Here is a 14556-nt window from a genome sequence, read left to right on the forward strand (position 1 = left end):
AAAGATATGATGAGCCATGATGTCCCCTGGTAGTTTGTGAAAGTTTGTGAAAGTTTGTTTTTTGTGACGTATAAGAGGAATTCTTCAGCCCCACGTGACATCTGCTCAGTTTGATTGACCACCTTCTGTGCTTTCTTCTCAGCCCCTGGATGAAAGTGAGGCTTTTAGAAAAGCTAAGAAGCTTGGAAATCAGGGACACAACATCAATATGTGGGATCGGGGATAAAAGGGGATGCTGTGCAGTTGGACACCTGGTCACCCTAACACTTTGCCATGCAGACTGTATATATTTATTTATGTATATATTGTGTTTGTTTGTGTCAGCAATATACGTTTCTGTCTCTGTCACAACATTTGGAACATATAGTGCTATGTTTAATTGCAAATTTTGGTGTACTGTTGTTTAATTATTGCTGAATTTGTCAGCTTAACTGTGGCTCTGCTGGAAGGTGTGTTTGGCTTTTGTTTAAGCAGTCTCAGTGACCTAACTATAACAGAAAGATGATATATCATTTGAAATTAATTCCTCACGGATGTCAGTATTTGTGTTTGTCATTGAGCCGTACACCCTTCTCTTCATTTTGATAAACATGTTTACTCAGATGACATACACCTTGTCCAAAATGGCTATAAAAGAAGCTGTCGCTTCTAATTGTCATCAGTTTCCAGAAGCTGCAAGTCAAATTCTTATCAGAAGGTGAGTACTTATCCACAGCCTCTCTACACTTCTACCAAAGAGTTTGGACTTTTTCAAGTGTATTCTGAACTTATTGGTGTGTTTATGTGTGTGTTTGTGTTTTCTAGATATACTCAGTTTAACAATGGGGATTCTGCCCATTCTCTCGATCCTTTACGCTCTGGTTGCCGTGAACATGGCAACAGGTAAGTGATACAAATATTGGGGTTCCTATCCGGATTTGGGGTATTTCTGTTTTTTTTTTATGCAGAGTTTATACAGAACCTTGCCTATATAGATATGTAGATCTCTTCACTCAGTAGTCTGACGTTCTCACCGAAAGAAACTTGAAACCGAATTACACATTTAGACCCACGATTATATTCGTTCATTTGAGAAAATATGTGTGGAGACTATCAAGTATGTGTGTATAGAGCATATTGTATATGTAAGTATGACCAAGGCATTGTGTACTGTCACAATCACTGTTATTATCCATATAAATCATTTGTATTACTGCTAAGAACGACATTATAAGAAATCATTATGGGAAATTATAGGAAATTAATAACATACAGCCAAGGTTCTATAAACAACAGATCTATAACTGATATTGACTCGGGATATCATTACTCATATATCATTACATTGTCACACTGTCTGTCTGTCGTCTCTTTGTACTTGTCATAGCGATAGGGTTCATAGGTGCGGTGGCCCCAGCTCAGCCTAACACTCTAGGTATGTTAGAGACGTCTTAACCCATTTACAGGCACATATGCATGAAGATATTCTTCATTGTTCAACTGCAATGATTGACATGATTATTAACACACATACATTTTCTATTTATCCGTTGCTAACTGAGCTGATTTGGGTGGATTTTGCAAGCTCTCAATGTCTTTGAATTTGATGTCTTATTCCATGCAGAGTTGTCGAAGAAGATGGACGACACTCTTAACGGTGCCTTGGCCAAAAGTGAGGATATTGCCTCTGACAATCCAGGTGAGATCCTCTGAAACTGGGGTTCACATCATGCCCCTACTGTACAATATGTTGTCGTGATACTATCCTGTGTACCACTTTTCAGTGATGTGGGTTTTGTAGTTTTTGAGTGATGTGAGTGACTGACTCTTGTCTGTGTGTTGCTAGTGGAGAAGCAGGAGGAGGAAGTGGCTGATGCCCTGGGAGATGATGACGAGAAAGCTGAGGCTGAGGATGCTGCTGCTGACACTCCAGGTGGGTTCTTCTGAAACCAGTTGCATCTTTGACCCTATTCACTAGAGCAAGTCAACATTTGCATTACGCTACTGTAGTAATGGTGAGATATCTGTAAATATACAGCACTCTTGTTCAGCACAGTGCTTTCTTGGAGTCCCACACAAGTTTTGACTGTTTTGCGCTGTTATCTGTGCAGAGCATGCTGGCTTTGACTTGGAAGTGACTGATGCTCTTGAGGATGACACTGCAGGTGAGTTCTTGTGTGTCCAGCTGTGTTGACGCCATGACCCAGGTTCCCTCTTGAGATCCTAGTGTTTGCCTGTGCCTCTGTTGTCATGGACTTTCTGTAGAATTTAGATCTCTAATTCTATAGAGAGCTTTCAGAGAACACAAATGATGAAAAAACACTATATAATCAGCTGAATGAAAAACAGTAGTTTCACCACCCACACCGGAGCCAAGTGGATCAGTAAATGTGTGGAGGGGAAAACATTTGATCTGCATTTTTTATATTCCAAAACTCAGTCTGTGCAATTTGCTGGGTGGCTATGGCAAGGCATTCATCTGAACTGTGAGTGTTCTGTGTGTGCAGAGGTGGATGAGTTGCAGGGGGAGGACAGTGAAGCCCTGGATGGTGATGAAGATGTTGCAGCCGAGAATCACGAGACCCCTGCTGACGCTCCAGGTGGGTCCCTCTCTGACCACATGCATGGGCAGTAAGACTGTGGGGTGGAGCTCTCTACAAATTAAATGTTTGTTGTGCAGTTTCCTGTGTCCACTCTGGTGAGTTGAGAAGAGCTGTTCTGAAGTGGGTTTTTTAAGCAGCATTCTTTGTTGTGATTTCTCTGCAGCCCCAGCGGAGTTGGAAGAGGCTTTGAGTAAGGCACTTACTTCCGGTGAGTTCCCATGGTACCAGTAGTGAAGACATTTTTCTAGGATTTGTCCTGTCCCAAACTGCAATTATACAGTAGTTATACATGCACTGTTTTGTGTTCATATCTCTGTGGTGCCAGCTGATTCCAAGGGTTCCATTGAGAAGAGGGTTGTAGGTGGTTCTACATCCTATTACACCCTTTGGCGTTGGCAGGTAACTGACATACAATCAACTGTAGACACATGTCCTATGTGTCTACAGTACTCTCTCTCTTTCCCACCTCCCTGTAGGACAGATAGATCTGGTAACACCACTTTTCTTTCTCAGGTCTCTCTCCAGTACAAGTATGGGTGTAATAAGTGGCGCCACACCTGTGGAGGGTTTCTGGTCAAGAGGAACTGGGTGATGACTGCAGCTCACTGTGTGGATAGGTACGGCATTTTAGCTATAGCAGAGACTCTGAGCAGGGCCAACGGCTCCTTTGTTTTAATCTGGCACTCCTCGTCACTCGTAGTTATGCTGATGCACTTTCAATGAGAGTCATCTTTTATGTTCGTTGAATTCACTGTAAATTCATTATGGACTGAGTTTGGTTTTTGCCTATGTGGTACCACAGTCGTAGGACCTATCGCGTGGTCGCTGGTGAGCGTGCCCTCAACAGCAGGAACGGCAGGGAGCAGTACCTAAGTGTTTACCGCATCTACCGCCACCCTAGTTGGAATAAAAGAGTGGCTTCTGGGTCAGTACTACTGGTTCTCAAGATTCACCACTAAATACTGTTTGTTCCAATTCTACCTATGTACTGTCTAGAAACACTAACACCTCCCCCCTCCACATCTCCGCCCCCAGCAATGACATTGCCCTGCTGCGCCTCCGCACATACGCTAAAGTGAACAGCTACGTGCAGCTGGCCGTACTGCCTCCAGCCAATCAGGGGCTCAGTACCCGAACCACGTGCTATGTCTCCGGCTGGGGACGTACATCAAGTAAGTGTGCTGCTGGTCTTGTCATATTGGAATATACCAATAACATGTGATGTCACAGTATAATACACCATGGGTAACAGTATTTAGATGGATGGTTAGTATAATGCTTTGTGTACATATAACAGTGCCATCACAGCATGTCAATGTGCTGCAACTGATAATTGATAAATGCTGTGCTATTCTAAACTATATTACTTATGGAATATAGGTTACATGCAGTGCAGTGCAACGAGTGCACTGTTCACAAGACTCACAAGTTTTCTTTCTGTTATAGCGGTTTAACCTTCCAATAGATACGCCAGCTATTTCTGACCTCTTAAATGATAAATATATATATACAAATATTCTTTACATTCTGTAGAGATCAATCAATCAATCAATCTTTTTATTTATTCCCGTGTGCAGCCAGAGGCAGTATCTCAAACCTGTTGAGGCATGCCCACCTGAAGGTCGTCAGCTATAGCACGTGTAGAAACCGCTACTGGTGGGGAACCACAGTAAAGAGCAACATGATTTGCGCTGGAGGAAACGGCCGTCAAGCAGGATGCTTTGTAAGTGTTCCCTCTCGCAAATTTCATTCACATGAAATGTAAATCTGTTTGCAGATGAAGAGTTTCAGATAGCGGCATCTTTTGACTGGTTTGACACAGTGGCCAACGTGTTCGCTTCACTTTCTGGGGGTAGTGCACATGACGTAAAAGGTGCTGGGTGGGATAGATTTATAGTGAAAGCAATGCATGTTTGTCAGTTATTCTGCTTGTCAGTGTGTGTTCTTTTCAATTTACCTATTTAACATCAAGTTGATGAGTTGAAGACAGCAGCTTATGTAGAAGTAACTTGTAACTACCACAGCAATTATTAAGGGTCTTATTAGTACAATTAGTAATTTTCTTTACCAATTTCACATCAAACTATGGCTGAATCACATTGACCCTATGTACTATTATACACTGCCCATTAAAGGCGCATACAAGATCCCTGTTGTTTGTCCTGTTGCTGTAGGGAGACTTTGGTGGTCCTCTGAACTGCTATGTGGGCGGGAAATATGTTGTCCACGGAATAACCAGCTTCGTCTCCAGCCGTGGATGTAACGTCGCGAGAAAGCCAACTGTGTTCACTCGTGTGTCTGCCCACATGTGCTGGATCAGGAGTGTAAGCCCTTGATTACATGCATCACCCCCTACACACATATACACACATACACACACACTCACACAGTTTTGAGTATGTATATGGTGCATGCTAGACATTCAGTTGTTTTGCAGGACTTGAGTGCTTGTTGTATGTTAATTGCTCTGTATGTTTGACCTTTGATCTCACCCCTTTTTTCCTCCTCAGCGTATTGGAGCTTAAGTCCGATATGAAGACGACTCTGAAAGAAGACCAGTCTCTCTGTTCTGGTTCCCTCTCACTTAATTTCATTATGTAGAGAAGTAGCAATAAAACTTTCATTTCACTGCATCTCCTTGTTGTGTGCTTCTTCCTTTGAATGGAGTTTTGGTTAAAGTAGCAGAAAGGGGTTTTGGTCTAAAAAAAAAGTGTGCACAGCACAGCTGCCACTTATACACTGATATATTGATTCAGCTGGCACTTATACACTGATATATTGATTCAGCTGCCACTTATACACTGATATATTGATTCAGCTGCCACTTATACACTGATATATTGATTCAGCTGCCACTTATACACTGATATATTGATTCAGCTGCCACTTATACACTGATATATTGATTCAGCTGCCACTTATACACTGATATATTGATTCAGCTGCCACTTATACACTGATATATTGATTCAGCTGCCACTTATACACTGATATATTGATTCAGCTGCCACTTACACACTGATATATTGATTCAGCTGCCACTTATACACTGATATATTGATTCAGCTGCCACTTATACACTGATATATTGATTCAGCTGCCACTTATACACTGATATATTGATTCAGCTGCCACTTATACACTGATATATTGATTCAGCTGGCTAGTACGCTCACGGGTGTCTATTGATGCCGTAGTGTCTTTTTCGCAGGGTGGTCTGTTTCAGACCACGCATGTACATAGTGCATTGCCTGGGTGGCTAGTGGGAAAAACAAGTGTTTATCTGTCCTATATGACCATATACAATCAAAAAAGATTTGAAGGTGATACCAATCTTCACAAAGTGGCAAATTGCTGCACATTTTTTTTTTTTTTTAAATGGTGGTCTGTATGTATTTTTTTTTTTTTTAGGGGGGGGGGGGGGGGGGAGCTACGCAGAGAAAATTATACAGGGGTGTGTCAATACATTGTTTCAATTTTCTACTCACCACTAGTTACACTTTGGTTAGTAGTGACAGTTTACATTACTTTACCCTTATTTCATACTAATTTTATTTGGAACAAAGTAAATAATGTATTATGTACATATCAAAGTGTTTATGAGGGTCTGTTAAGTATATTACACTTACACAGAATATTACACTTTACTGTACCACACAGTGTTGTTGCTCCATTATAACAATAATGTAAACAGCACTATAGAACCTAGTGTGAGGCAAACTGATGCCAAATGCAGTCATAGAAATGGTTGCCTTCACTGTATCATAATTGCTAACCACTTTTTTTCTTTTCAGAAAGTGATTATACTATTTTAGTGATTATGCTGTTTGTTTGTTTTTTGGCTCCAACCTTCAGTGTCAGTGGATTGCTGTTCAACATCCCAAAGTGATCTGAAATGATCTCATACCACCTTCACCATTAAGTCCTTGGCTAATCGACATTAGTCTTATCACTTCAATGTATAATCCCATGCACATGTGCGAAAAAGGGAAATGTGAATGTTCATGCTGTCCTGCCAATTGGTTTGGACTTAATAAGAGTACATAGTGCTTATACCATTAACAAAGAGTCACAATTAGCATTGATAGCTTCAGAGCAGAATTAAGAACCTCTGTAGGTGTACAATTCTTTGTTATGGTCCCATTGTGTTTATCAATGATGGCAGTTATCAATGATGGCAGTCAGTTTACCTAATGCAAAACCCCAGGGGCGGAGATCCCATTTCATTGCAGGGGGGGACAATACATGGGAACATTTCAAAGAATAATTCCGGGGGGGGGGGACATGAAAAAAATTGCTGTCACGAGAGCTAGCATAACTTAGATGCTAAATACCGAATTTTCTAATAACAGTGACAAACAGAAATTCGACGTCAGTTTTAAATTCTCTAAACGGCAATACATGTCCTAACACACAACATCTACTCACAGACAAATAATGTTGAAAGTTCAAACGCGTACCAAGGCTCTTCAAGGAGGAATTCAGCTGCATGCAAATTCATGTCTTCTCTAGTGCCCTGCGCAGCCGTGTGGAGTCCATGAGCCGTTCATTGAGTTAAAACTAATAAAATCAGGTCAAGTTCCCGTGATAATCTCCAAGAGGTCCACTGATATGAAACGAGATGGTTCAACCAATATATATAGAACTTGTTGTCTCACAATATCTCACTTATGGTGAGATAAACTCACTTTCATTAATCCAGCCTGATTTTTGCTTAGCCTACTACCTTGATCTACTTCTTTTTATTCAGACTTTACATAACTTTCATGACCAAAAATATAAATTGGCCAGCGATTTAATTCGTTTTTTGGTTCATAAATGAATGTAGGATGGTCGGAGCAACGCCTCATGGGAAATGCCTTTATCCAGTGAAAGTAGGGAAATGACTGACCGGCTGTCAGAAAGAGAGAAAGGTGAGAGAGAGCAGGTGAAGCGGACCTGATGGAAACAATGAATGTAGACATATTCTCGTATTTATTATTGTTTTATTTGTTCCAATTCGGAGGCTGTAGAATCAATTGCACACTGGGTTAAGCATTGGTTACCATCCAGCGACCCGGGTTCGCATCCCGACTCCAGTGACTTTGTTATAAAAAATTATACAGGGGTGTGTCAATACATCGTTTCAATTTTCAACTCACCACTAGTTACACTTTGGTTAGTAGTGACAGCTAACATTACTTTACCCTTCTTTCATACTAATTTTATTTGGAACAAAGTAAATAATGTATTATGTACATATCAATGATGGCAGTAATCAATGATGGCAGTCAGTTAACCTGATGCAAAACCCCTATAGTTGTCATCCAAACTTCTTACAGTGTTAGATATACATTGGTATTAGATAGTCCAAGGTGGGTACTATTATCCTTTTTATTCAAGACAGTAGGAAATCAGAATCTCACCTTCAAATATCTCAGCTGAATCTCACTACACCTTCATGACATTTTGACCCATGAATGCATTGGGTAGACTTTGAAACATATCAACATTCTTGAGGCTATTTCAACTTGGCTTTCGGTGCCTTATGAGGGTGCCTTTGGGCCTCATTTATAAAACGTTGCGTAGAAACCATCCTACATTTTGTCTAAGACATTTCCTGAAATGAGCGTAAGTGAGATCCACAGTAAACAGACGTACACACAAAAAACACGTGTACGCCAATCCTTCGGTTATAAATCACAAATGGTAGTGAAATTGTGCGCAACTGAATCTCCGCCCTCAAAACGCCCCTATTTAATCTAATCAGCATATTATTAATGCACAAACAGAGCGCATCCTCAATGCACACACTCTCTGTGACAGTGGCAAGCAAGAAAGAAACATGTAAACAGAAGAATTAAAGTGAGGCTGACATCGACGTTCTGCTGATGGAAGAGCAGATGCGGGCCAAAACATCGTTAGAAAGCCTGTCTGGTGGCGTAATGGCAAAAGCAAAGTATGTGACATGTAGAAGGCACGTCTCCGAAGCACCAGCGGCCGCAACTGTCGCACGAGCAGCACCAGAAGGTGCATCTGCGGCAGCAGCACCTGCTGCTCCAGCATCGGAGTCTCGCCGGCCATCGCCACCTTCCCTTAGGCATGCCTTTGCTGTGCTCCATTACCAACCGCGCACGGGCATGTGCTGTATTAAAGTGGTCTTCCTAGGCTGTTTGAGTGTGCGCAATCTGGATGAAAATACATTGGAACCCTGTTTTACGCAGGAAATCCTCTTACACATTTTGCTGTTCCTGAGCACTGTATGGAAATCTAATAAATTACGGGCATATATAGTGATAATACTGCGAAGAACATCGGGCAAAATTCTGCTAAATGAATTCCAATTTCTCATCGGAAAGTTCCTGTAGCCAGGAATCCAAGAACAGACAAAACCTGAACGTGTATGGCCTGGTTGCATCTGGTGCGCCTCTGTAGACGAGAGGCTATTTGGGCACAACGCTCTCGACAAGCTGTAGGCCTACCTGCTTATCAGCCATACATCATCCTGTGTCAAAAAGTGTGCGCGATCACGAAAAAACCCTTTCTCTCCTTATTGCGCAGTTGGCAATATCATCTAACAACGCCAATGCAGCTATATCTCCTAATGAAAACTAAGCCACTATTAGACTTTCTATAGGCTATAGATTGAGCGAAATGTTTTACACTTGTGAAATTAAAACGGAATACCTATAGACGTGAATCTCATTCATGTGTGAATTGTTCTAATAGTTTAATTGATTTTATTGAGCGAAACATTAGCCCTAATGGTGACGGTGGTGCACGATGATGATAATGAAACTGCGTGTCGGCGCTTTGAGGTCTAAATCCCTGCAGTACTCCAGTATTGCCACAAGGAAATGTACTTACACAAACTAAAACCAGACGTAGAGATACGTCCTTTTCTACGTCTAAGACGGTTTTTATAAATCTGTACTTAGACGTGGATTTAATCGCACGCACAGTCTAAGATCAATTCTGTGCGTAAGTACGTTTTATAAATGAGGCCCATTGACTGCTTGCACCAGAATAAAGCCTTGTCTATTCATACATGAAGTATGTGGACACACTGGGACATCCTCTTTTAAAAATGAACCATGGTGGTGTCATTTAGGCACCCTGATGTAGAAGAATCTTGACAAGGCTGCAGCTCGATGTGCCGTCAGTCAAAACTTTGAAACTTGTCTTATTCTTTTATCTACATTTTACTATCTCTGGTGTTAATTCACAGGAGGTGGCTTTGTATGTTTGAAAGTCTTATGGAGTATGCTTTTAGGACTGCCATAGAGACAAGGAACTCTCTTACAGGTCTATCAGGTATCTCAGGTCTTTCAATTTTTGTGCAAACCCATACCAATTTTACACATACTCTTGCGGTTAGCAATTGTCATTCAGTACATTCATTTGCACTGACCCAATGAATGCTCCTAAGGGTCTATGCACATAATTAGTTGGCCTTGGCCTTTTCCTTTCCATCTCTGTGCTTATTTTGCACTCGACAATCAACAAATTCCCCATCCCCCAACACTGTCAATCGTACTGAAGTTAAGACTAAACCAATTCACCTTGCCATTGGTGACACATAATCGTTCAGTATTACCTATTTGTATAAGCCATTTCACACAATTCAGAAAAACAAAAAACGTGCAGGAATTATAGGCCAGTAATTATAATATTATGAATGTGTGTTTTTTGCAAGAAAGTCAAGGTGTGACTGACTTAAGCCCACTTATTGTTTTAGAGTATTGCTCTATAGCCTACAGTGGATCCCCCCGTCCCCCCACTTATCGGTTCCAGTTGGGAGACCCAGAGGTGAGCTTTTCCCCCGCGCTCCCTCCCCTTCCCCCTTTTCACACATAGACGGCACCTTCTTAGCAAGCAGGGGCACAAGCTAAGTCGTGCCGCCCCCCACGTGACTTGAAAAAGTGCCGCCCCGGGCGACTGCCTGAGTCGCCCGTGCCTAAAACCTCCGCTGGTAACAGAAGACATGCAAGTTTCTTACTATTTACAAAGAGGATAATAATGAACACAATGTCTCAAGATTGTGTTCCACCTCATGTCCACTGAACTGAGGTAGACGAACAAGAATATCATTCAAGCATACAAACATGTGCCTGCACACGTACACACACATTTCCAACTTTAGCTTCTCACTTCGGGCAATAAATTGATCGATTGATATTTTAGCATATTACTAACAATACAGTGTGTGTGTGTGTGTGTGTGTGTGTGTGTGTGTGAGAGAGAGAGAGAGAGAGAGAGAGAGAGAGATCATCGATAATTGACGACTTCTTGGACTTGTGTACCTCACAAATTATGTTGCATTGCTCTCATAATCATTTTGGTTTAACATTTCTATCTTGCAATAGCTTAATCTCTGATAAAACTTGCCATCTCCTCTGGACTACTATGGATTGTTGCATTGGTGTTAGAGTCGCTTTTTCATGATTCTTTCTAAAGTTGTTTTATGTTTTTCACTAAAAAGGTGGATTTATGACTTTGGGATACAAGGGTCACCTGAGGTGCGTTCAAGTTCAGCGAACATAGGCGAACGTTCGCAAAGAACGCGTTGACATTAAACAATTCATTTTGAACGATTTTTGAACACCGTTCTAAACAAACTGTAAACAAACTGTAAACGAAAAAAATGGATACGAAGGCCATGGTATTAGCGGCAGCCTCCATGTTAATTGAAGAGTTTACAGAAGAGGGTTTGCAAGTGGTCGATCTCGTTGAAAGCCTACTGCAGACAACCAGTACGGAAAATTCAAGAATAGAGGGCTACGTCGCCGAAGTTGTACCCACTTACTGCGATATAACGTTCAAATCGCATTTTAGGATGCAAAAGACAACAGTTGAAGTAAGGGTGTAGATAGGCTATATGAAACGTTTTATCTATTGCTTTCTGTGTAGGAAAGGAGTAAATTATTTCAATATAGTTTAGGCTCCATTGCTGCCTATAGGCTATAATAATAATAATAAGAAGAAGAATGAATACAACTTTATTTATATAGCACCTTTCATGAAAGGAAATGCAGCTCATGTTTACAAAGAAATTATATGTACAATGAAAATAGACATCAAATAGAAAAAGAAATAACAGTACACTGAATACAGTAGGCCTAAGCTATATAGTTACTGTCTTTTGGTCTATTTTAGATACTCTGCCAAGACCTTGAACCTCATCTAAATCAATGTGATGAACCTGCACTGGAGCTACGCATCTTGGCAACACTGTGGCTGCTAGCCAACAAAGAATCCTTCAGAGGAGTGGCTGATAGGTTTGGGGTCAGCAAGGGCAGTTTACATTACTATGTGATGCAAGTAGTTGAGGGCCTCAGCGCATTAGTAACAAGATATATACGCTGGCCATCGCCTGAACAATACCCTGCTACGGCTGAAAGATTTGAGCGAAAGGGAGGTTTCCCTGGTGTCCTGGGATGCCTTGATGGCACTCACATCCCCATCAAAGGGCCATCAACCCATAGAGATGCTTTCATTAACAGAAAGGGATATGCTAGTTTCCAGCTACAGGCTGTATGTGACAGCCAGTTGCGTTTCACACACATACACACTGGAAATGCTGGATCTGTGCATGATTCAAGGGTGTACCGGAACAGTGACCTAAAGGCCATGCTGACGGCTCATCCCCTCCCTGCCCAGTACCATTTACTTGGTGATTCTGCCTACCCACTCGACTCAAACCTTCTTGTCCCATACCGAGACAATGGACATTTAACTGAGCGTCAAAAAAATTATAACAATATCCACAGCTCAACAAGGGTGCACATTGAACGTGCCTTTGGACTTTTAAAATGCAAATGGAGAAGACTCCACCACCTTGACATGGTCCTACTTGATACCATTCCTAAAGTAATTGCCAGCACCTGTGTCCTACACAATTTAATTCTTATCCATGAGGGAGAAGACGAGGCAGTAATTGTGGACGCCGATGGTCTTGATGATGTCCTTCCCACTGTAGATGGGCCTAGGGTGGTACAGAGGAGAGCAGCACAGCAAAAGAGGGAGGACATTGCGGCAATGTTATAGGTCAGAATAGGCCTAAAAAAGTTAATAAATGAATCACTAATTAGTCAAGTATATTGTTTGTTGTGTTTATTATATATTGCATTGGAATTAAATAAATTAATAAATGGAATAAGTTAGTTATTAAAATAAAATAAATCCGTTACTGCTCATTGCCCTGAGACATGCGAACCATGGCTGCAGTGAATTGCCTCAGGATGTCATTTCTTTCTTTTTGAAAAGCTATTGTTTCTTTTTGTAATTTAATGATTTCTTCTAATTTGTCATCCAATTTGTCTTTTTTTGTTTTCGGCTTCACCGGTGGCGTAGTCATGGTAGCTGAAGTTGATGGTGTTTCCTGATCTGGTGGTGGTGGGGGGGGAGGGGTTGTGAATGTTGGGGTTGAGGAGATGACTACTGTGGCCTGCACAGCTGGGTCGCCAGCAAAAAGTTCCTCCAGCACGGCGAAATACTCCCACTTTCGCCGGCCCTGTCCTGTCTTCCCATGCCCATCACGGATGATTTTGTATCTATAGAAAGAATAGACAAAAAGTGCAGAGCAAAGAGCATTAGAAATATTGAGATGAAAATGACCCAGCTGTTTAGGTAAGTGTGTGCGAGAGTGACTCTCCTCTTTATGGGGTTGAGTTTTTGTGATTTTGCTTACCTGTGCCTAAGGTTCCTCCACTTGTTGTCACACATCTGCCATGTCACATTCACTGCTTCCTTTCTGAGGCACTCCGCAACCATCTCCCAAGCTTGTTTTTTTTTTATGGTGGGACACTCAAACTTCTCCTTAAGAGACCTCCAGGTCTCTATGAGGAGCAAAACAGCGGTGTGGGGCCAGTTATCTGGAATGTAAACAAACAAGACAACATTTGACACTCTTCTACACTCTCAAGACAGTCACACTTAATAATACTAGACTAGTTGCATGTTCAAAACTAACCCCTAAATTAACCCAGCCTAAAATTACGATCTTCCTGCAGTAATGCCTCACAGATAAGTCACCACCATCTAGCAACCTTTCTATAGAAATCCCCAAACTGGCTGGTCCTTCTAACATACAGTAAGCATCAGTGTTGTAGTGACCTAGTGGTGATATTTTAAGTGGGGGAACACTATCCTTATATCACATACTACATGAGCTGCTACAGCTTTCCACTTACGCTACGGCTACACCAGACGCGGAAATTCTGCCGTGCGGAAATAGAACGTTCACCAAGCGGATATTTTATGGAACCGGCTACACCGGACGCGTTAAAAATGAAACCAATATCGGTTTTGCTGTCTTTGTTTACTTATTTTATCAATCAAAGTTCCTCCATATCCCTTCATCTGGATTAGAGTAACATGTTTAAGTATGAAGTCTACAGAAACCCGTTATTCAAACAAGATTCAAGTAACGTTTAATTTATGGCAGACTTGGTTACCAAGCAAACATCAACGGACATCCATTTGTGCCTGCAGTGACTAGACGGAAGGCACTTGCCACGTATTTCCTTTGATTGTATACTAAAATATTATCAATCAATAATATCCATAACTTACTAAATGTATTCATAATTAGCTCATAAACATGAAGTGCGATTTTGTCTCGTGTGGTGTACAGTTGAGACACCCATTTAAACCCATTGATGGTGACTGACCAAGCATTACAAATACATTCAACTTTCTTTTAAAAGACAACTGGACAAAATAAAGCACAAACATAAATCCATACAGGCTACAAAACATGGCCAACAGTCACACATATACACATTCATATGTACACTGCATGCCTTTTTAATTTGTAGGCTACTATGAGGTAGGCTATATCACAATCAAGTTGTACCAACTGCACCCGATCTCCCACCTTGCTTATTTAGACCCCAAGATAAAACATTGTTATAATTTTCATGTTTGAAAAAACACCCATTAATAGAACAGGTCTAATATCAAAAATATAACATTTTATTGTCATTTGCTTTGT

The 14556-nt window shown here is 41.2% G+C and overlaps 1 protein-coding gene across 1 annotated transcript; it reads left to right on the plus strand.

The window, feature by feature from the left end:
* Nucleotides 1-2317: 2317 nt before the first annotated feature.
* On the plus strand, nucleotides 2318-5107 carry LOC308362083 (elastase-1-like; the record flags this gene model as incomplete). Its single annotated transcript, XM_080834578.1, has 10 exons — nucleotides 2318-2363; nucleotides 2487-2579; nucleotides 2746-2790; nucleotides 2908-2981; nucleotides 3096-3199; nucleotides 3385-3507; nucleotides 3618-3754; nucleotides 4360-4448; nucleotides 4757-4906; nucleotides 5093-5107. The coding sequence occupies 10 exons, from the start codon at nucleotides 2318-2320 to the stop codon at nucleotides 5105-5107; spliced, it is 876 nt and encodes a 291-aa protein (XP_080690704.1).
* Nucleotides 5108-14556: the final 9449 nt, after the last annotated feature.

This window comes from Sprattus sprattus, assembly GCF_963457725.1.
Source record: "Sprattus sprattus genome assembly, chromosome: 3".
In the NCBI taxonomy this organism is placed as follows: domain Eukaryota; kingdom Metazoa; phylum Chordata; class Actinopteri; order Clupeiformes; family Clupeidae; genus Sprattus; species Sprattus sprattus.